This window comes from Microcebus murinus, chromosome 7, assembly GCF_040939455.1.
Source record: "Microcebus murinus isolate Inina chromosome 7, M.murinus_Inina_mat1.0, whole genome shotgun sequence".
NCBI lineage: Eukaryota > Metazoa > Chordata > Mammalia > Primates > Cheirogaleidae > Microcebus > Microcebus murinus.
In genome coordinates this window covers 57,794,246-57,818,961 of record NC_134110.1, presented here as the reverse complement: position 1 = coordinate 57,818,961, position 24,716 = coordinate 57,794,246, and the positions used below count along the sequence as shown (strand labels likewise).

Here is a 24,716-nt window from a genome sequence, read left to right as displayed (position 1 = left end):
ATGCTCCAGCAGTGTGGGGAGTTTGGGCCAGAGCAAAACAAACTGGGGCGTCTCTAGGGGCCCTGTCCTGCCATTGTTTAGGGAAAGGTGTTTTGTACAACATGTGTGCTTACTGACATACTAACTCTGTAGAAATGTGTCACTTTCCTCTTGTATAATTTATTTCATTAGGGAATATGTCATACTTTAGCTCAGTTACAAAACATGTTACTCTTTTAATAGTACCTGGAAATTGACAGTGTTTTAAAATGTTATTGAAAGTTCCATATAGAGCACTATATAGAACGTAATTCATAGGTTTTATATCAGAGGGCTAAGTGTCTGCGATATATCAAACAACAGTTTTAAACAAAGCCCCTGTCTCTTCTGGTATGCATATTATTATGCCATTTTGTAAAAGCAGGTAAATCCCAAACTGAAGTGTGCATGAATGTCTTCGAGTGTGGGCTCTGGCCACAGAATTCCCATTAGCATTAGCTTGGCACAGCTTCTTGTCTCACAGACAGTGAAGAACATGCCTTTTCCACCCTTGAGGCAATAGAATAAAGGGTGCGGCATTAAATGAGTTGAATTCTGAGTAGTATTTTTCATGCCTTCAACATTTTAAAATCAGTTTATCCTTGTGAAGCAGCATTTGGAATCATGAAACAAGGGATTCCTGTTTGTGCCAGTATGCTGGTCTTTTCATTTTCTGGAATCGTGTGTGTCAAACAATCCTTTCTGAGACTTTTTGCATCGTGGTCTCGGGGTAGTCTCTATGACTAGAACTTTATAATACAGTATACATCACAGATAAATGAATACTATGGAGGGTAAGACATCTTTAGTTTGTTTCTACTGGGTCTGGTCCAGGCTATTACAGTCCCTACGTATCTCCATAACACAGAAGCAAGAGTTTGTGCAAAGAATGTCCCCAGGGCCTAACCAAATCCTTCCTCTACAGACACTGCCATACTTTGTCTATGTTCATTATGTTTGTGCTTCCTCTAATTTTGCACTTTCTTTTAGTATTTCCTAAAGAGTCCAGAGAGCGTTCCTTTTATCTGAAATAGAAGTTTATTTTTGTCTTTCTGGAACAAAGGTTTATCTTTAGTGTTATCCTGTGTCTTCTCTAATTAGACCTTTTTTCTTATATTCTTATAAATAAGAAGAGGATAATTTAATTCTTAGTGCATTTAAACACTAACCCCAGAAATGATAGGACCCACATTTTTTGTAATCCCTTCAATCACAAAAAATCTGGAGGCTCACCCTCAACCTTGAGAGCAATATCTGAAGGCCCTAGAACTCTGGAGAGAATTTCCTAGCAGAGCCACTTCCTCTTTCTAGGTGCGATGTTTTATTTCAAGAGATCAAAATAAGCATGCTTCTCCCATATTGATCTGTCCCCCACACCATGTTTTATTGTTATTATCCTTCCAAAAGCCCCTTATGGTTATTGATTAAAGGTTCAAACATAATACAAACATTTCAAACATAATACATTGACGAATTTTGAAGACTTAAACTATCAGGCATCATGCTAAATTCAATACATAATTGAAAACATGGAATTTTTATAACAGTTTTTTTTAATTTATTTTTTTATTTTTTTTTATTTTGGCATATTATGGGGGTACAGATTTTATTTATAACAGTTTTATAGATAAGAAATGGAGACTCAGGATTTGTGAGGCCCCCTCAAAGTCAGACAGCTTGTCAGGGTTGGAGCCAAGGTTTAAATACAGGGATGTCTACCTACTACTGTATTGTCCTAGTTGTAGGCTGTAGTCAGTTAATTATTCTCCAAATGATACCTCCTATGATACCTCATGGACTTCTGAGACCGTTTGAACATTGCTATTTGTTTTATAAGCTCCAAGTGTTTAAGTTTCTGACTTTTTAGTACATTTCCCTCATTGCTATACATTTTTATGTTATGTTATCAGTGTCCAAAATCACCATATTTCTTCATTTTGCTGTAACCTCTCTACTTATTCTCACACATATGTCTCAGAACAAATGTGTATCAGGTATAACTCACCCATGATGGGAAACAGATAAAAAATGAAAGAGATTGATGTGTGTGTGTGTGTGTGTGTGTGTGTGTGTGTGTGTGTGTATGAAAGGAAGAGTGAGAGGGGGAGAGAACATTCATATAGCATATTCCTTACATATGAGCAAATATGCAAACATTAACTATGGGAATGTTTCTCCAGTTGTGCCTGTTGAAGAGGTTTTTCTAGGATGCCTGTCAAGAATATTAGTATTTCATGATTTAGTCGAGTGGGTACCCTCCATTCTCTGGCCTGGTGGCAGTGAACAATCTGAGACCTTGAAATAGGGAAGAGTTAGATTTCTATTTTTAATATATTTCTACAGTGAGATTTCCATGTTGCATTTGTGTGCGTGGGAATGAAGAACAGGCTAAAGGGTCCTTGAAGGCAAGAGATATTCCATATGGAAAATAGTTTTCTTAGATAAAAGAAGTGAGTCATGCAGATTGTTTCAGACATCAGGAAAAGAGCTTCTTAATAAGCTTATTTGGGGAGGCCATAAATATCTTCCTTTCGTGGATATCTGTCATGCTTTACTTTTTATGTTGCATTTCAAGGACAATGAGAAAGATTCCTGACAACGTTCACTTGCATTAGAATGGCCTTTTAGTGGTCTAACAAAAATGCAGATATTGCTGATCGAGAAAATAAAGCTAATAAAAGCTAATTATTGTGTTTCAGTGTATATAGGAACATCAAGGTTGGTCATATGACATAAATAAAAGTCCTTATGCCTTGTGTTCAGTAATTTATATTATTAACGATGCAGCTTTTAATGTTGCCAGCAACATTATACAAGATAATTTTCAATTGAAATTCTGATTAAATATAAGTGGTGGTGTTATTTATACATTACTCAAGAAATAGCACAAATGAAACTCAAAATAATATATTTTTGTCTTGATTTAAGCTATAAAAAACCCCACCCTAACCAATTTCTCAGACCGCCTTTTCCAGTGTGTACTCTGCTTCTGTTATTTCATTAGTTGTGTTTTTCTCACAGTATTGTTCCATCTCCTTCTATCTTATGTCTTTCAGCTCCTCACTTTTGCTAGCATAGCAATCATCAATCCCAAGTCTCGGTGTCATGGCAAAGATATACATTAGCATAAAACGGCTGTTAATACAAAAGGGAACAGCTTTAATATGATTTGATGTACCAGATTTTATAATTATACAACTTAAGTAACATAGTCTTATCTATAAATACCTAGTAAATATTCTTGGAACCATATGTCTTAAAAAAAAAATTGTCACCTTCAGGCAAAAGAGTTTTGTTGTACTGTTTTTGTTGACCATTCTTGAAAGTCATTATTTTATGCTTTTTAGTATATTTGTTCATGATCATTATTCATTTTAATGCTATAGTATAAGATTATACTATTTTGTACTTTCTTTTTTGGTTGTTTTTCATTTTTAAAGCTATCTGCAAAATGATATTTAATAGGGCTACTGAGGTATTTTTGCTCTCAGAGGCACACAAAATAGCCATCTTTCTGTCAACTGCAGTTCTATTCCATGGGAGTGAAGATTGCTTCTTTAACCACTATTTTAACTAAAATTTTCTATCGTTTGTTGTACCACATAACAAACTTATACCTATCATTTGTGATATATCAGGACAACAAACTGTGAGCTTAGGGATTCTCTTTTCTTTTCTCAGAAGGCTTGGTTTCGCCTACCTTTTCCAGTACCACAAGAGTTCTGTTCCCTAGAAGAATAAAAAAATCAAATATGCATGTGCATATTCCATGGACAAACGAAGTGTAGTGGCTGTCTTTACCTAGTGTACCTTTGAGCCATAATGAGAATTTGAATCAGCTATATCACATCCTCATGCATCACAAATATGTTTTGTTCCCATATAAGAGAAATATTAGATACGTTAACTCCAAAAATTAGCTAAGGGTCCAATTATGTATTTCATTATTTTTAAAAATTGATAACCAGAAATAAAAATAAGACAAATTCAGCAAAAATATAGGACACAAAGTCCATGCAAAAGAGCTCATGAACTTAGAGCTTTTATTCACTCAGAATAATTAGGCTCAGTTCTAACAAACTTGATTATTTGGTTTTCTAATCTAAGCTGCTTAGAACTCTGTAAGGATCATATTGTTTAGTTGTTTTCATTGAATATATATTGGATTCTTCTCTGTGACATCAGCATTTTGTTACAACATATTTTTTAAAAGATTGCATAGTACTCAGCAATATGAATTTTTAGATTTTGAAATTAAACTATACTGACATTTAGAATGTTTCTGATACTTCTTTTTTAGAACAAACATTGTGATGAATTTTGTTTAGCCCTGATCTTTATCTTCTCCAATTATTTCTCGAAGGATAAAGACCATGGAGTTGAATTAATTGAATTATTTTTAATGACAATTTTGAGAGCATATATAATAATAATTAATAGTTTGGAGTGTTTATTATAAGTTTTGGTGTTTATTATAAGTACTATTATAAGAATATCACACTTCATTTCATCTTAACTAATTTCATCTTAAAAATGACTATTGCCATTCCTCTTTCACAGATGAGAAAAGAGGGGGGTACACAGGAAAATAAAGTGACTCACTCAAGGTCAAAAAATAATTTTAGTGGAGCCAGGATTTGAACCCAGACACTCCGGGGTAGTGGCTAAAAATTACTAATATTTAATAATGGACAAACAGGTTTACTGAAACCCTGAGTTAACAGATTTTAAATACATTATTTAACTCTCTTAAGAGTTCTATGTTGTATGTACACTATTTGTTCTCATTTTACAGATAGAAAAAAAAAAACACAAAAACTGAAACTTAAGTAACTTTCCCATGTCACATAATTAGTAACTGGCAAAGGAAGATTTAAACTGAGTTCACCTTGGTTATATGTTTCCAGTGTCCAAACTCTGAATCTCCAGACTTCTAAGCCATCTGGAACACTTAGGTTCTTTATGATATGTCAGTGTTAAAAATGACATTTTAATCAACATGTTTTGGATTATTTAATTAGCAGATATTCCTGGACATGGAGATCCCTGTCAAAGTTTAGGAATAATCTTAAGTCAGTACATCTATCATTGGTAAATTATTCTTCAAATGTGCTCCAGCGCTTATGTAATAGAACTGGGTTCTTTGGAGCCTTTGCAATAAATATTGAGCTGAGATAGAGAGTGAGGATGGAGTGGCTGAGGCAGTGAAGCCTTCTATGAAGAAAGGGCATTTGAGCTCAAACCCGAAGGATGAACTGAGTCAGCAGTGGGAGAGTGTTCCTAGCAGATGGGAGAACAAGTGCAAAGACTTTAAAGTGGGAATGAGCTTTGGGGTTGGAAGAATTAAAAGAGGGCTGATGTGCCAAGATCCTGGGGAGGAAGGGAGGAGTTAGTGGGGCCAACATCCAACTGGCCCTTTTGTAGGAGTTTGTAGGTCATGATATAGATTTTGGACTTCATCCTAAGTGCAGACAGAAGACATAAAAGCAGAGGAGTAATAGGGTATAATTTACATCCCATGACAAGGAATGGGCTGCAGGAGTGGTTGGAGTGGATTCCTGGAGATGAGAAAGCTGGCCCCTGCATTAGCCCTGGTGAGAGATAAGGTGGCTCGCACTAAGGACACAGAAGTGGAAATGGTGACAAGCAGTCAGCTTGAGACATGCTTTGGAGGTAGAGGTTTTAAGGACTTCAGGATATAGATGCGATGTGTGCCTGAGGGAAAGAGAGGAATCAGTAATAACTCCTTACTTTGGGGCTTGAGAATACTGTTTAGTGGTTTAGTTGCTGTTGACTTTACTAGATGTAACTTCCATGAGGGCAGGGACCTTGTCTCTTTTATTCACTGCGCATGCCGGTGAGCAAAAGGCATGCCAAGCTACACAGGAAGTGCTCCAAAGTATTATTGACTAATTATTGTGAAGCATTAACACATGATGTAAATTATTTGCTGAATATATTCCTCCTTATGGTGTATTTTTATTTTCATGTCTTTGCTATTTTGACATACAAAAGCTCTAAATATGTTTAGATTTATGATGCATTTTACTTTGATTTATGTAGATTTATGTAGATTTATGTCTATTTATTGCTTTGTTATTTCTTTTGTTGTGTCTAAAAAATATCATTCCCAGCTCGAACATTTGATTAGTAAACAATTTTGCTTCTTATGGTTATTATTTTTTTGTATTTAATTCTCAAAAAACAATTTGAAATTTATTTTTTAAATGATGTGAAATAAGAGCCTAAATGGAGTTTTTTCCTAAATAGCTAACTAGTTATTTCAACTTAATTAATTAATGAACCCTTCCTTTTCTGTTAAGTGTCTTTATTGTTTATTGGATTTTTGTGAATAATAGTCTATCACTAAATGTTATTTTAGTACCACTGAATGTTGCCAAATTTTAGTACTACTAAAATCCATATTTAGCAATAGACTATTACTGGTATTAGATGGTGTTTTTATTGCTGTGATTTTATCCAGTGTTTGGAATATATGTATTTCTGGTATATATTTGGATTGGACTATATTTGTTTGCAACTCTTAACTATGTATTCCTCAAGTGCTCTAGAGTTGTACTCTAATATGGTAGCTACCAGTCATATATTGATATTTAAATATGAATTAATTAAAATTACACATAATTAAAAAATCTCAATCTCATTAGCCACCACATTGTACAATGCAGAATTATAGAACATTTTCATTATCATGGAAATTTCTTCCAAGCAGTGCGGCTCTAGAGAGTCATTTTTTCCAAGTTCCTAAAAATTCTCCAGAATTTTAAAATCAAAGACCATGATATATTTACCTTGAAATTTTTAAAAATAATTTTTATAATATTTGGTTTCTACGCATAGGAATATGATGTAGACACATTTTTAAAACAGGCTCTTTTATCTCTCATTAAATTTTATAATTATTTTTCAATGCTATATATATTTTTGGACAAGATTAATCCTAGGAGCTTTTACTTGTTGAAATTATTTAATCATTAAATAATGACTTAATAATTATTTAATAAGTTTGTAATTCTTTTTCAATCATTTCTCAATTTAGGTATTCTGCTTTAATTTTTAAAAATAGAATAAGCTTTTTAAAAGAAATCTTGTGTTTTATTGTATTTTCATGTCTGTTAGTATAATATCCTGCTTTATTTTTTTTTTAAAATGTTTTATTGTGTTTTGTTTTTTAAATTTTATTTTTCATGTTCACCATTTTTTCTAATAAATTTTCAAAGTCCTAAGGCCTTATCAGTGTCTATTCCCTTTTCCTTCACTTTTCTTAGAAAATCTCTGGGCCTGCCTGGAACAAAATATTCTGGTGCTTTTAGATGACCCTGCATATTCCTACCATAACCTGCAGGTGCATTTCATCATTTGCCTTCAGGGCATCTTATCTGTTTCACTCTGGAGTATGACCCGTCATTTTGCTGCCATTCCTAGGTACTCTGAAAGTCAGAAAGTTGTTAATAAGGAAGCTAGTATTTGAACCTAAACCTACCAAAACCACATCATTTACACTTTTTAAAAGTTGGGGTTTTTTTAAGTCAAAGTTATTTGAACACTATTTAATTTCTAATTGTACTACACTGTAATCAAATTTGCTTTCTAATATCTACTGAGCTTTGAGATTCCTGTTATTTGGTCAGTGTATGTAAATAATTTATGAATTCTTGTAAAAATATATTCTTTCTTTACAGGAAACCAAATGGTATGTAACATCTAATTTTGTGCATGTAGGTGTTAATTATAGTGTTTGAATTCTTTATATTCTTATTTTTGATTTCTGCAATATGGAATTATAATAATAATTTGTTACTATTCTTCACTCAATAGTATTGCTATTGATTTTCTTAAATCAAGGTACCATAACTTTCATTTGCTAATTTCTTAAATCTTATCTGATACTAATATTGTCAGCTTTCCTATATATTCCTTTTACATTGACTGATAAAATTTTGGAAACATCTTTAATGTTTTAAAATATTTACCTAATAAAATATTATACACTTTTTTTTATTGTAATCTTAAACTTGTTCAGTTAAACTTATTCAGTCTTTCCTCTTAAATACTGCATTCTGTTTTGGTGTTTTAATGATTATACTTTAATTTTGTCTTTTTTGAATGTATTATTACTTCTTGCTTGTAATGTCTTTAAAGACGTGGAAGGTAAAAAGTCCTATTAAATGATATCATAAAGTATTATCCAATTTTTTTTTAAAATTACTTTTATCTAGTTATCAAAATCAAAATAACTTAACCCATATTTAGAGAGGAAGAGTGTTTTGGTTTCTTTTCAGCCCCACTTCCCTATTCTGTTTTAATCTAATCTATGCTTATTAACCTTGTTAAAATTTAATTCCTCTTTTAATATGTATTGTCTAATATTACATTTTGTTAACTTAGTCTCAACAAGCATTTAGACTAGAATTACACCTTTGTATATAATTTGACATTTAGAAAATATTATCTATCTTTAGCAAGTTTATGGTCACTACAAATTATTTTTTAAGCACCGTTTTGCCATTCCTAATGGTTAATAATTCATCTTTCTGAAATTAAGAGAACATCTTTTAAAAAGGTCTGCAGAAATTATGTTTTATGATGTCTTTTCTGAGGCCTAACAGATCTGAGACTGTTTTGGTTAACATTACATATAAATTTCATAATTAAGTGAATATCATGCTCTTTCATAGACTTTTCCTGGAAAGTTATACTTCCTTTCATTTATTTTTTTTGGTTATTTATTTATTTATTCATTGTAAGTGATCTATTTTGGTACAATGCTAGCTTTGGGGATAAAAAGATAGACTTGGGGATAAAAATATGATTCTATACTCTCACTATTCAAAAATATAACAAAGATAAACTTTAGTTTGATTTTGGTGGTTTCCCTTAATCTCAAATATGGAGACTTTCTTCAGGTGTGAAAATTCTTAACATCTGTCAATTCTTAATATTATACATACTGCAATTCATCATTTCTTTGGCTTGCTTAAATTTAGGACTGTCTATTATTTGTGGGTTGCAGGTCTATAACCAATTTTCCCTGGTTTGCCCTTGCCACTTCTCATCTTTTCAATCTGGTTTTATCATTTCCTGCATTCTCATGCTCTTTCTCATCATTTGTCATCAGCATGACTAATTCAGTTTTTCTGCAGCATCAAGTGGACTATATAATGTTTATCAATATGCTTTTTACTTGAGTTCTTGTGATTTTTATTGTAATGCTCGTTTCTTATTTTATGTTTAGCTTATTTGAAAGAATGCCTTCAAAACCCTTACAGGAAACATGAAGTTGATTTTTAAAAATACTACTGAATTTTATAAAGTAACTATTTTGGAGGGAGAAAAGTGATGCTTTCCTTTTTTTTAGTAATTAGCATATTGTTTGTCTTATGCTGTAAATTTTTCCTTCATCTCTTGCCTCAGTTCCTAAATTCCCTTAATATATTAGGTAATTAAATATGAAATCTTCGATTTGAAGTGAAAACTGTAGTTTATTATATTTCAAACAAGAAGCAGTACAATTAATCAAAGTATGTGCCTAAACTATCAACACAGTTTTGCTATCTTAAGGGTAGCTTGTTTATGCCAGCAGCAAAGAAGCCTGGAGAACGAGTGGTGATGAAATCGCAAAAGGCATTTTCCACAGCTTGTTGAGAATTGAATATTTTTCCTTGCAAGAAGTGGTCCAAAGCCTGAAAGGAGTGGTAGTTAAGTTGGTGCAAGGTCTGGTGTATATGGTGGATGACAGAGAGTTTTCAAGTCCAGCTCCTGTAGTTTGAGCAGAGCTGTTTGTGCGACATGTGGTCAAGCATTGTCTTGCAAGAGGATTGGCCTGTCTCTATTGACCAATCTCAGCTGCTTAATTGCAAGCATCCTCACCATTTCATCCAATTGGCTGCAGTAGACATCCACTGTAATCTATAGGCCAGGTTTCATGAAGCTGTAGTAGACAATACCAGTGCTAGACCACCAAACAGACACCATTAGCTTTTATTTTTTTTTTGATGAATATTCATTTTGGGACTGTGTTTCAGTACTTCATCTTTATCCAGCCATTGTGCCCAATACTTGCAATTGTCAAAAAGAATTCATTTTTCAACACATGTAACAATATGGTACATAGAAATAGTGTACTTTTATGTCGTGATAGAAAAGAAAGGCAAGCTTCAAGATGATTTCTCTACTGACACTCGTTTAATTCATGTGGAACCACCTTCCAGCTTCCTTACTTTGCTGATTTGTTTCAAATGGTCCAATATTGTTGGAATAGTGCCATCAAACCTTCTTGCTAATTCACTTGTAGGTTAAGATGGATTTGATTCCACTACAGCTTTCAGCTCATCATTGCTTTTGTACTGCTTGAGTCCAAGTTATATGTATGCCCATCACCCAGATAGTGTACATTGTACCCGTTAGGCATTATTTTACCTATCCCCTCATCACCTCTCCCACCTGCATGATTTTCACTGAGTTTTACTTTCATCTGTGCACATGAGTGTTGATCAGTTAGTTCCAATTTAATAGTGAGTACATGTGGTATTTGTTTTTCCATTCTTGTGATACTTCATTTAGGAGAATAGTCTCCAGTTACATCCAGATTGTTGCAAAAGTTATTAATTCATTTTTTATGGCTGAGTAGTACTCCATGGCATACATATACCACAATTTATTATCATGGGATTTTTTTAAAGGAGTTCCTTTGTGTCTTACTCACTCAAATGAGTTCTTAGAAGTTCACTACTATATATTGTAGAAAATATAACAGATTTTGTTATCTAACCTATTTTAGAAAATTTTTCATCCAAACAGATTCATTCCTTTTTTTTCTTTGTTTTAAATTTATTTGAGCTTTAATGGTTGAGTTAGTGATATGTCACATTCTTTTATTTGATAAGTCATATTACTTGATGATCCCAGATATATAAGATGTTACTATAAAAGAGAGGTTATTTTATAAATTTTAACTCAGCAGAGTATGAACCTGAATTTTTCCTTGTTGATGTTTTCCTTGCCAATCTGTGTAGTTCTTAAGTATTTTTATCAGATTTAGGACAACTCAGCTTAATTTGAGCTATCTCAAATGTGGTTAAACTATCTCTAACCTCCTCAGTGAAGGAATTTCATTCTCAATTTTACAACCTTTCCCAATATACATACACGTACTTTGCACTTTACCCTCCATTTCACATAGTGCCTTTTGCAAATGTTTGTAAAATTTTCATACCTGTGTATGGAATCCTGATAGATTTCTTGACAATATTTTAGATGCTCAACTCATTAACAGCTTATAAAAAGATCAGATGTACATATCCCTTCACTTTAACTCCCCATAACAGGCCACTTATTGTTAAAGCAAAAACAAATCTATAAAAAGACCCCCTAAAACAACAACAAAAAAAGGCGAGGTAATTCCAGAACCTAATTTAGAGCTGCCTCATTTTGTGTCTTGGTTAAACCTCTGAGAACTCTCAGAAGCACGATGGAGTGGAATTCTCCCACAATTTCTCCAAGAGCCAAATCTCCAAATGGTACATGAATAATTCTCAAGTGCAATGGATAAAATAATTGGTCAGATTAATATTGTAAGTCTCTCCACATGAGGTAATGAGACTCATAGAAAATGATGCTGCAGAATTACTGAGTCATTTTCTACTGGTGGATATGCCTGATCCCCTGGTAGCACAGGGTGTTCTTGAGCAAAGCAGAACTAAAACACAAAGGAACAAACTCACCTCAACAGGTTTACTGAAGTGTAATAATGGTCCACTTGTACTGTGCCCCTCACACCGTTGGAGTGTCATTACTCTCATAACTCAAATCTGCTTCACTTGACCCTTCCCACAGGTTTAGAGAATGTATCCAGCATGGGGTCTGTAGTAGAATGACTTAGAGTGCAGGCTAAAAGTGCTGATCCTAGGTCCTGTTACAGAACTGCTGAATCTTTGGGAGTGAGACTTGAAAGGCTGCATTTTTATCAAACCTTCAGCATAAATCTAATTTACACTAACGTTGATGTTCGCAGTAGAGGACTAGAGGGTAAGACTGGGGACAAAGTAGAGAATGGCAGAACCAATGGTAGGCACCATAATTTCTCTCTAAGAATGCAGGGGGAACCCAAGTGGTCACATATTCTTTCCATACACCTTTGATACTTGAGGCAAATATTGGCCAGACTCCGAGGTAGGATGTTGGAATGAGGAAGGTGGTGTGATGTGGTGCTGGGTAACAGGTGAATGACTATTTTCTACCTTCTTGCAGTCAGAAAGCATAGGTGGTGGGGGGATTGAATTGAATGCTTTAGTTAACAGTGAATGGAATTCAATAATATATTTAATTTTTACATTTGCTGGTAAAATGTACTTATATTTTTCTGAGCCAAGAGTAAAATATTTTACGTGCATAAAAACAGGAGTTTGGGAGATGAAAGAATGATTTTCTAAACAATAACAGGAAAACAATGTCTGAACTAGAAAAAGATTATTAACACATAAAATCAACATACTTTGCTTCATGCTGTTTACACTAAACTGGCTTTCGGCAGTAATGGTCCAATAGCAAAACAAAATTACAACATAGGACGACAACCATATCAACCAAAAGCAAACTAAAAAAAAAAAAAACAAAACATCCACATTAGTTCATGTTTAAGGCAATCCTTTATTTGAAAACAGGAAGCCATTTATTTCTAGATTCATTCAAGTTTGATGTATTTGTCTGTTTCCGAGAGTTTAGAAAACATGAATTTAACAGCAATATGAATTAAGTGTTCTTGAGGGTACAGAGTCCCCTGTACTTGTTGCCAATGTACTAATTAATTCTTGATAAATCTAATATTCTAGAATGTTCTGTCTTGAAGAAAGTAATGCACATTTCTTTGGTTCAAGTGAGAGAGAGTGGGGTTGAGTAGCTGCTGATGAGAACATCTCTAGGTCTTCATTAAGGAGAACCTATTAAATCCACATTGAAATAAGAACTTTCCAACTTATTACCTTTGATAGATTTAGTAAATGCGTTTTTGTTCTTACAATTTAAAGGAGAAAATAATATTATGTTTAACTGGAAAAGAAATCTACTGAGCCTTGTTTTCTTCCCACCTATGATGCCATATAGATGCTTGTATTCGGAGTGTGTAGGTATGTGTCTGATGGAGGCTGGCACAGGGTTTATGATGCAGTATTGGAGTACTGCTAGCTGCCAGAGGAGAGTTCATTTATGTGAGCTCTCCACCTTTTGGCTTACCCTATAACTTCTGCTTGTAAAGATGCTTGCTTTTATTCTATTGTAGGCTTTGTTGCCAAAGGCAGAGGATATTTCCTTTTTAAGAGAGCCCTTAGATGCTTCCTCCAGGTTGCTGTCGCTGGAGCAGTGTGGGTGAGCTGGCTTTGTTATCACTGACACCCTACCTGCTCTCCTAATTCTCCAGAGAGTAAGTGCTCTTCTTAAAAATATAGCTATATCGAGTGCCTCTGTGTCTTTAGACACTCTTTTAATGTGCTGATATAAAGTAAAAGTCTTTTTGAAGATATGTTTTATAGGGAAGTGCTTTTGGGGGCCTCTTGAGATGTTCACAAGCACTGAATCGAGGTACCTTTATGGCGGTTTAATGACAACATAGAACACTTGTAATAAAGTGCCGTGTCCATATGTGTCCCAAGGCATGTTATAATTAGAGTGGATTGAACATGTTGATTTTGTTTGCACCTCCTCTCACATGGCCCCCTTGTTAGGATTTTGCAACTCAAGATCTGTTGGAGGTTTTTTTCATCCCCCAAAGATGAAAGAGATCTGTCTGAATGGAAATTTGGAAAATTACACATACACCTGTTAGATTAGGCAAATTCTTACAAAGTTTGTATTCCAGCCCATATGTGGGATCTGCAACAATGCTTTGTTTTGTCTGAGGACTTTTTTTTTTCTGGCTGCGCAAAGAACATGTACAGGCTTAGAGATGACTGTGCAGGCTTAAAGAGAATATTCATCATCATTTACTGTGTCAACCCCAAACAGAGGGCCAAATTGGCAGGGTTCCAGGAGCAGGAGGCCACACCTATTTGTGAAAAGTGAAACAGATTTCTGTAGTTGCCCTGACCTTGACTATTTGGTTCAAGGTGTGGTGCTAGGAAATGTAGTTTTTTGAGCCTTGTATGTGGGTTAACAATGAAGGTTGGTCATGATGTTGCTACATCATATTCAGCAGACCACACTTGGTCCGCGCCCCTGCCTGAGTACAGTAAGGGACTGGAGTGAGAGATAATGAGCATGGAACATATGTATATCTGGCCAGGACCTCTCCCCTCCAACTGATTGCATTTATTGATTGATTAGCCAGCTTCGTCTGATTGGGTGGAATACCCTTGCTCATGTCTCATGAGCCCTCAAATGAAGAGAATGAGGAGAATACTTTCTGCTGTTTGAAGGTCTTGGTCTTCGAGAGACCCAAACAGAAGATCATAATTTAAAAGAAAAAAATTGAGATGCTGTCCTGACTTTCTTTTCATACTGTAGCTAGACAGTAAGGGATTCTTTAGTAAAAAAAAAAAAATTCTAGTCAAGCGTTTGCATTATCCAGGACTCCTGGAAGGTATGAAGAAGTCACATTTGGGAGCAGCCTGGAAGTCTGTTCTATCCCAGAACCATCTGAAAGAATGTATTTGAGCATTTTCTGGACTTTCTGACATTATTTGGGAGAAGGATTAACCAGCACTCAATCAATAAATCTAACCTACCATTCAGCAGGAGTTGTCCAGGTGAAAAGTAATTTGATCATAGATCATCAGATGCAGTACACAAAGTGTCTATCCATAATTGAGGTGTGGAACCTGTTCAAACTGAAAATTACTGTACTGTTTCTATTAAACAACAGTACTGTAACACATATAATTTATATTGTCACAAAGTAACTTTGGCCTAGCATTTGTATTCCAGCCCAGTTTTTTTCAAACTTGAGCATACATCAGAATCACCCACAGGGTTTGTTAAAACACAGATTTGGGGCCCCACCATCAGAGTTTCTGCAATTAGTAGATCTGGGGAAGGGTCTGGTAGTTAATTTGCATTTCTAGCAAGTTCCCAGGAGATGCTAATGCTGCTTGTCTTAGGGCCACACTTTGAGAAACATTATTTGCTGATCAGCTACTTGTTATCAGCCAATGAAATCAGACATCATTTTGAAAGCAATTATTTTATTAAACTTTTTGGAATGTTACATCAATAATTAACTGCACAGGTAAGAGTCATTTTAACAGGGCAGAGTCAGAAAGGGGGTTATTAAAATGGAGGATTAAAAAAGAGAAATTGATCTATTTGATGGGCTATGGATTAGATTCAAATTTTATTAGTTAAGAAGAAAAAAAAGTTTACATATACAGCGACCAAAACCTGATGTAATTTTTCCTTGTTGATTTTCTCCTCTAATTATATGCTTTTCCCCTAAATCTATGCAGTGAGATATTTTTTCTTCATTTCTTGCATGTGCATATCGTTGTATATGAGACAAAGAAATGCATGCTGAATGTTTTTTTTGTTTGTTTTTTTTGTTTGTTTTTTTGAGACAGTCTCGCTTTGTTGCTCAGGCTAGAGTGAGTGCCGTGGCATCAGCCTAGCTCACAGCAACCTCAAACTCCTGGGCTCAAGCAATTCTGCTGCCTCAGCCTCCCCGAGTAGCTGGGACTACAGGCATGCGCCACCATGCCTGGCTAATTTTTTTCTTTATATATATATATTAGTTGGCCAATTAATTTCTTTCTATTTATAGTAGAAGCGGGGTCTTGCTCTTGCTCAGGCTGGTTTCGAATTCCTGACCTAGAGCAATCCACCCGCCTGGGCCTTCCAGAGTGCTAGGATTATAGACATGAGCCACTGTGCCTGGCCCATGCTGAATATTTTTAAGGATTAGCCTTAATTCATCTTTGCCTTGTGAAACTGTTTAAGAAAGTTGGTCACTAAAGCCCTTTGTTTAATATTTATTGTTTGTCCAGTGCTTCTGTTTTTTTTTTTTTTTTTTTTTTTTTTTTTTTTTTAATTAACCTGTATATTGTCTGAAATATATATCCATTCTGGAGTTAAAAGATTATTTGCCTAATTTTTTTCTATTCTTTTATGTCTGTTTTAAAAATAACTTGAAACATTACTTCTCTTTTATTTGTACAAATTCAACTTTGTTATGTAACCATATAGGGTATTATCAACTATTTTTTTGATATAAGCATGTTTAGTAGTTTTTAGAAATTAATTTGTTATATGTGAATAATAGCTGTATTTTGATGGAGCTTTGAAATTTTTAAAGAAAATATATACATGTTTTCCTGTAGAAGCCTATAAAGTTATAAATTTTGATTAATTCATTTAATAAATATTTATTAGTCATATTTTATTTATAAAGGGTTCTACAGCTAGGTTAAAATCCTTTCCATTCTTACTCATAAGTGCTTTTAAAAATCTAATGTCTTACATTCATATTACTAATGTTTTTGTTTTGATAGCAGTGCTCATTTTGGGGGAAAAATCCTGCTTGTCTGATCCAATATCTTCAAGCATTCTTCTAGCAGGTTGAGAGTGCTTTGAATAGCCAGGAAAGGACTCTGGATTTTCACACTGTCAAGTGGAATAAACTCCCTCCAACATTATTAATAATAATAATTTAAAACTATGTGTCTAGAATTAAAAAAAAAATTGGCCTGTATTATCTCTCCTTGATTTGATTTCCAACTTTATTACAATTAAATTCAACTGAAAAATTCTTATTTGAGTAAGTGTTAAGTGCCATGGTTAAATACAAGGTATCATAGTTGCTGCTTCCAGTTGCAAATGTGGGTAAGCTAGAATCATAACAGAGAAAATAAGAAAAATGCATATGAGGAGACTTTTCTGTCTTTCTTCCTTGTTAAAACAGAGTTTCTGTTTGTTTGCTTCTTTTTTTAATCAATCGCATGCCTTGTGCATGTAGTTTGTCTTCTTAGCTGAATTATCCATTCCTTTTGGGCTGAGGCTACCTCGTTTTGGACACTGCTGTTATCTCAGTGCCTAACATAGTGCCTGCCACTTTTAGCATCCTCAATAAATAATTGTTAAGTGAACAAAGAATGAATGAATGAATAAATAAATACATGAAAATTCCATAAAGAGAGCAAACTCATATACAATGTCTTTCATCTTTTGTATAGATTTCTAGTTAGGAGCTTTTTTATTATTGAAATATATCACAATCATATAAATGTATCCTTTTGGTAATGAGCATACTTTCATATTTTTTCATGATAGGGTTACCATCTTCAATAAACTCAGATAGCTTTATGGGGCTCTGGACTGAGACCTGATTACAAAATATTTGAATTTCAATGCCATCTCTGTCACTAAGTTCCTGGGTCAATGCACAAGGCATTCACTAATGAACTGAATTTTCTCAATGCCTGAGTTACTTCCTGAGAGTAAATTAGTCATTAGAGATTCTAGTTCAAATTTGTCTGTATTTCTTCCCCCGACTTTATTTTTTCTGTGATATGAGAGTTTAATCTACTATGTAAGATTAGTTACTGCTTGTAAGGTTTGCTTAGGTTGTAAGCAAATTTGTTGTTTTCCTGTTAGCATCACTCAATTAATTTGAAGATTCCAAACCCAGGACATTTCAGGGGAAAAAAACATTTAAATAATTTAAATAGTTTTCATGTTTATATACAAAAATTGTTAATACTGCCATTTATAAAAATCACCAAAGACTTTATAGCAAAGAATATTACTCAATTTTTATAAGATTAAAGAATATGCTTTCCCCCCTAAACAAACAATTTGAATAAGACCTGACCCCTTCTCCTTCATTTTACAATGGTGTATGGTCAAATTGAACCCTCCATTAAAAATTCTCTAATATCTTCTTTTTTGCATTAACATTTCAAAACTCAATTTAAATATTCACAGATCACATTTTTAATAAAGTTAACGAAATTCAGGTAATTTCCTTCAACTTTCTTGATTGAAGGACAGCAGTTGGTACAGATATAAAAAAGATGTACAGCTATGAGCAAAAGCCCAAAATCAATTATATATAAGAAATAACATAACACATGGAAAGAAATTAATCAAAAAGAAGAATTTCTACTATATGATTCTCTGGTCTGCTACCTGCAGGCAACAAATGTAAATGAAAAAAATCAACATTCTTCTGGCAGATAAGAGAAAAATTAATAAAAATGTTTCCTTCCTAGTAGATCCCCTGATGAAACTATTGTTAAAAGTGAGTGACTGCAGGAAGAACTTGCTCGTTTAAAATACTATTTTTTTTAAATACAGAAATAAGATTTTATTCTTGCTGTTAAGCTCAATTACATGAGTTAGTATGGATTTGCACTGTCCAAAGAGCATCCTTCTTCTCTGCCCCTTCTCATTAAATGGCTCTGTGGGATATGCATGAGACAAATGTAATAGGAACCGAGTGAGATGCATTTTGAGGTGTGCCTACAGGGTAATGGTTCATGAGAAAGTCTGTGTGTAGCAGCTGAAAACTCTAAGAGAGGAACTACTGAAAACCACAAAATATGCCCCAGATAAAATTAGTAAAACATGTTAGTACTTTAAAGCTAGAAATGTTCTTACTCCATAATGAGCAGAGGCAGAAGGGGCATTCTTATGGAATCCAGCTTTTTAATTTAGAGTTGGGTTATTGTGTTTCCTATTTCAAATTGAACAAACGGGGCATATATGTAGAGAACATATGATACTAATTTTTTTTCCTATTAGAAGGGCTTTTTATTTTTTATTTCATAAATGTTATCCTGAAATTAACAGAAACATGAGTCAAGAATGCAGAATGTTAGGCAACGAGACATCCAGTTTAAATATCAGTCCACTGCTTTATTTTCATCACCTATAGAAATTGTAACACACATTTAGAATGCAAAGTTCTATTTTAACCTCTTTACCTATCAACTAAAATAGCATATACCTATATAGAGTTTCGATAGATTTGTGTATTTACATGTTAAACATGAACCAGAATTTGTTTATTCTAATTTAATATATTTGCATTTTGAAAGGTAGCATCACCTGACAATCGTGGCCAAATTATAATGATTCAAGCATGGTATATGTTATTTCTTAAATTGTGAGATTTGGAGGTTTCTATTGTGTTATATACATTAGAGGGCTTTATTTCTCTTCTCATTCCTTTGTCTCAATGAATCTTTTGCAAAGGACTTTAAAAGAGCACCAAATAGGAGCTGGCAACTTGGGGAGAACATCACCATTTTCATTTTCATTAATTCATTATGATTTTCAAAAATTTATTCCATTGGTTTGGATTATTTGTTCTGTGCACAAGAGAAATTAAATAAAGTTTGTGATGGAAATTTTAATTCTTATTAATAATGCTATCTTATATAAAAATGATCCAAAATGGCATATATTGGAAAGCATTGAAATAAAAAGGTTTGGAAATATTTGTATTTTCGGGGGAAACTCACCTAGCAGAATTTCTGAGCACACTGTGATGGATTATTGTAATTATTGGGAATGATAATATTTTAATGTGCCTTTCTTCCCACCTGTCAGTCGCAATCAAGGCTGCCCAGTATTCTGAAACAATCTCATTTTGCTAGGTGGCTAGTCTTGTGCAGCTTCTAGAATGCTTAGAATATTAATGCATGGAGAGGAGATTGAATGCTCTCTATAGTTTCATTAAGACAGAGTGTCTCGGTTTAATCAAAAGGAATGCAATACCAAACTAAATTAATGTATAATAAATTAAAGCCAATAAGTGTTTAAGAGAAAGGACCCCTTTGGGGGGAATATTGCATCAGAACCATAGTATTTGCCATATTTCTTTCCCCTGTTCATACATGACAATGTATATTAATTTTTGTAGAATTTAATTTCTTTCTTGGATGCCTCTTACTCTGAAGTGCTTTGAATTTATCTGAACAAAGACAATCTGACATTTAGTTGAGGGTTGTTCTGTTTATAGTAGGCTACCAACGTAGAATGTTATTATCAAGACAACATATACTGAAAGACACATGTGTTTGATCTAATGTTTACTGTGTTGGTCTTTATCATTTCTTGCATTTTCTCATTGTACTGCTTATTTTCATCTTCTTTCTTTAAATATCTTTTGTATTTTTCCCTCAGATTTTCTTTGTCACTTTCTAGCTCTTACTCCAGTGGCTATAGATGCATTTCAGGAATTTCTTTAACCCTCTGAAATTGTAGGAACAATTTTCTCACAAATTCATATATTTGGGGAAGTGCTCCTCTAACTGCTTCTTACCCATGCAAAACCACATCTTTATTTTCATTTCATTTAATGACTACCTTAGTAGTGTACAGAGTATGACTACTTAACCTTGAATATCTCATTTGTCCTTTACCAATTTGAGTTCATTGGAAACAACCACCAAATGAAAAATCCTCCAATGCACCCACCTTAGGCCCAGCTTGTAGCTGTTGGTGCTGGCTAAAGGCAAAGCTTCCCCATACATTGGGCTGTCCTGCAGTGTTGTCAGGTGTGGTGAATCTGCACAACCCTTCTTATCTATCTTTAGCTTTTCCTACAGAGGACAAAGGTAGGTATGGCCATTTCGAATGGGTCCTGAGTACATGATTGTCTCTCTTCTCTGAAAAAGGAAGTACTACTTTGCACCCACCAGAATTTCCCAGTCATCTCCATTATTTATCCAGTATAAAATATGAAAGGATGCCTACTCATTTATTATGAGAGGCAATTAACAGCATTATGGGCCTGACATATAGTACCAATGTATTCATAGTTCTAGGATGTACAATTAATTATTAGCATTTTTAAATGAGGTAAATATTTATACTTATAAACATTGAGACCATTAATTCTGCTGAGTGTGTTTGAATATCTGTAAATCAGAAGCAATTGAAGAGCTGAAATTCAGATTTCCTCACACTTGCCTGCCAAGTGGCCTCAATCAGAAGTAATTTTCTCCATGAGGGCACATGGAGCTCAGTCGTGAGCCTTTTCTGAGTAGATATTATTATTTGTGTCAAATTATGTGTGGTGATTTTTCTGAAGTGGACTTCTGTGCCCACTAATCCATACACAGGAGGTTCCTTCATTCCCTCCTTCATTGGTGCTATTAATTGTACTTGTGCTTCAAGTGTCTCTTACCCTTTTAAAATGTTAGTTTATGGCCACCTATTATCAGTAAGGTTTTCCTGTTAAAGAAACATGCAATATAGAGAGTAGAGTGAGATCTGATCTGAAGCCATAAATACTATGCATTTTAAGAGAAACCTTTTTCTTAGAGCCTGATTTGATGGCATGGCTAAAGAAATGGTTAGTAATTTCACATTTTAAAGTACAGTAAATTAGATAAATCTGACACTTGCTCTGGGAGAAATACAAGTTGATCATTAAATCACCTTTCTATGGCCTGTTCTAAATATTGACAATGAGACCTTTGGTATTTCGAACAAATGAGAATTTTTTTTTGTTACCTTTCATTTGAATTTTTGTAGTATTTTTTTAAATAGGTACTTCTCAATCACATGCTTGGAATTGCAAACTGATAAGCAACACATAAAATAAGATAACTCCTAGAATACATAATATTATACTATCAATTAAGATCTTATTATAAATTTTGATTAATAAAAGATTACATTTATATACAGCACACATATCTATCCATGTATATATGTATACACATATATATGTGTGCATGCATATAAAATCACCATAACATGGTTTGGTTTAAGCATAGACCAATGCTTTGTAGCTTTTTCTTTCAACTTTTCAGATGAGCTTTTCTATGTAATTTCTAATGCAGCTTTTAATTTGAATTTGATATCATACTAGTGGAGCCAATTTAAGTCATTGAGTATTTTAAATAATTATTCAATTACATCTTATCCTTAATAAATCCTATTCTAAAAATGTTAGTATATCTGCTCAGAATTTCATTGTTTAAAAGGAAAGTATTTGTATAATATTACTGTGAATTTTATATTTATAATATGCATACATTCTCTTTGTTGTATATAGACTTTTATAATTGAGAAGAATTCTGATAAAAAGAACTTCATTTTTTATAATTTTCATATTTTATATATGAACTATATAAAATGTTTTTGTTGGAGATTTATTTTTTGTCAGCAAAACTCAGAGTGTATGTTATTAAAAAGTTCATACTTCAAAAGGAGTATATGTTGTCATTTCTGTTATAACTGATATTAAAGTAGATACTTTACAGCTTGATTTGGTATAGATATAAATTATGTAAATAATATTAAAATTAATTATTTTATGTATTGTTAAGTCTACAAAAAAATCTTCCTGATTTTTTGGGGAGAGAGTGTAATATTTTGGTTGATTTAATCTGAGAAGAGCAGCAAAAAAGGCTGTCAATGTTTAAAGATTAGATTTCTAGACATCTATAAATAAATAATTGTGTTAACGTAAGTTAACCATTTTCTGAGTCATTTATGTTTTATAGCTTTATTTCTGAAGGAATGCATTTATAACTATCAAAAATGGGTTGCATGGGAGTATGCTATATTAATAAAATATATTTTAAAAAATTGCATTTTCACAGCAACTTTTTAAACTATTAGCTTATAACCTTATTCTAGTTAACTAACCTCCTAAACTTTACTTTTCAGATCAACAAAATAAAAAAAGTAATAATTCCCATGCCCACATTACTGGGTTATTTTAAAGATCATGTAAGAATGTGCTTTGAAACTCCTACATGAAACACAAATGAGATAGCTTTGCATGTCTTCTTTTGATCAAACTTGTTATTATAATTAAGTTTTCTGAAAAAATAAAAATAAGGAAAGTATTAAATATTCTATTATCATTCTCATTAGTCTTAGCACTAACAATTTAATTTATCTCTTAAAATGATTAGATAAATGATTTAAGAATTACAATATTTTACATTGTTACTATTTTATATATTCTTTGCATGTTTTGCTATTTGACATCATTGTTCTAAAAGGTGAAGTATTATAAATTTTAAACTGAAAATAGTTAATAAGAGATAAACTCTAATATAAAATCCATGACTTTTGAATGTGGTTTGTACACATAAACAGAATCCATGTTTTTTTTAACCCTCTACCTTCAGTATAAGGACTGCGTAATAAAACACAGTATGACCAGAGTGTTTGGAATTAGGGCATCCTTCTTAACATTTGTTCTTTTGAAGAAAAAAAGGAAAAACGATTTTTAAAAAGGACAATGAGACACTGTAAGGAATTGTTTGATTGGATGTCTCTTAATTTAACTCCATGCAATTCATTCTGTCTACGCAAATGTGTCATATGAATTCAGTCCTTTGATAACTTGCTTTTCGGGAAAACATGTACTCCGCTATGCTGTGTGTCCTTAACCCTATTTATTCACAAAATTGTAATAAATGCACTGTATGAAATTGTTTGTAAGATTTATCCTTAGGCCCTGAAAATTTTATAGCACATTTCTAAAAACTAAGAGAGAGAGAGACTGCCTAAGCCTTTAAGTAGTGAGCCTGTCTGATGCGACGGCTGCCATGAGTGACAATTAGTACAAATTACCATAATTGTGTTCTTTGGATAAAATGCCACATTACTTCTTTAGGAGCAAGTGCAGGCTTCTACTTAGTAAAATGAGTTGGATACTTTGATTCTTTAGAGTCAGTCAGAAATGCACAATCAGCCCAGTGGTATTCCCACGTAGTCCACTTCAGATCGGTCTGAACAACTACAGCCCTCCCTTTCCTTTCAATAAAATAGGTCCATTAATGTAGTGCACCTCACTCTCATTCTCTCTAAGGGAGTTGTATTTTTATTACTGAAAAAGTATCACATAAATACAAATTACATTTTTTCATTAGAAAACCACTTTTCATTTCAGAAAAAATTCAATTAATTATGAATAGGGTTATGCTTTCATCGGGAAGAGAAATATGTAATTTTTCTTCAAGCCTCAAACACATATAATGAAATCTTTTCTCAGAATCCACTCTTAAGATGGATTTTTAAAAGTATAGACTTTATTAAAATCTCAGTTCAATTAAAATGCATTCAATTACTTTAAATCTTTATTAAAATCTCAGGTAAAATTGTACAACAGTGTAAAAGAGACTTGTACTCTTTACCAGGCAGTTAATTCTAACAAATGAACATAAAGTGCACAGTTTTTGCTCTCCAGGAAAGAATTAAAAAAAATAAGTTTGGGGCTTGGGGTTAGGGGTGGGGGAAGAATTGGAGATGCAGGTTGCTTTATATGTTATAACTTCAGACAATGGTTTCCTTGAACTTCTCATCATAGGTCAATGTGTCTTGTGAATACGGAGGTGGCATTACCTTGGGTGAGTTCCCCTTGGTGATACTACTTGGAGTACCTTTTCCTCACCACTGTAATCAAAAGAATGCTATTTAAAGGATTTCATTTCACTCTCTTCCTTGGATGTTTTTGGTACAGTGTCCTTGTTTCTTTTTCAAGGGCCGCTTGAAGATGCCATTGAAGATGAGGAAGAAGAGTGTCCGTCAGAAGAAACAGACATCATTTCAAAAGGAGACTTTCCACTGGAGGAAAGCTTTTCCACAGAATTTGGGCCTGAAAATCTGAGCTGCGAAGAAGTGGAATACTTTTGTAACAAAGGTAATTGTTGATGGTCGGATGTAAGATGTGAGTCCACTTAGATGATTTTGTAACGTTTTAAAAAATGTACAATGGGATGGAA

At 33.4% G+C, this 24,716-nt stretch overlaps 1 protein-coding gene across 1 annotated transcript in view; it reads left to right on the top strand.

The window, feature by feature from the left end:
- The window catches only part of ZFPM2 (zinc finger protein, FOG family member 2), a 450,965-nt gene that overhangs the window by 70,879 nt on the left and 355,370 nt on the right, over positions 1–24,716 (top strand). Inside the window, exon 2 of the mRNA XM_012784254.3 lies at positions 24,476–24,634. Within this exon, the coding sequence (XP_012639708.1) occupies positions 24,476–24,634 (159 nt within the window). The remainder of the gene's footprint in view (positions 1–24,475; positions 24,635–24,716) is intronic.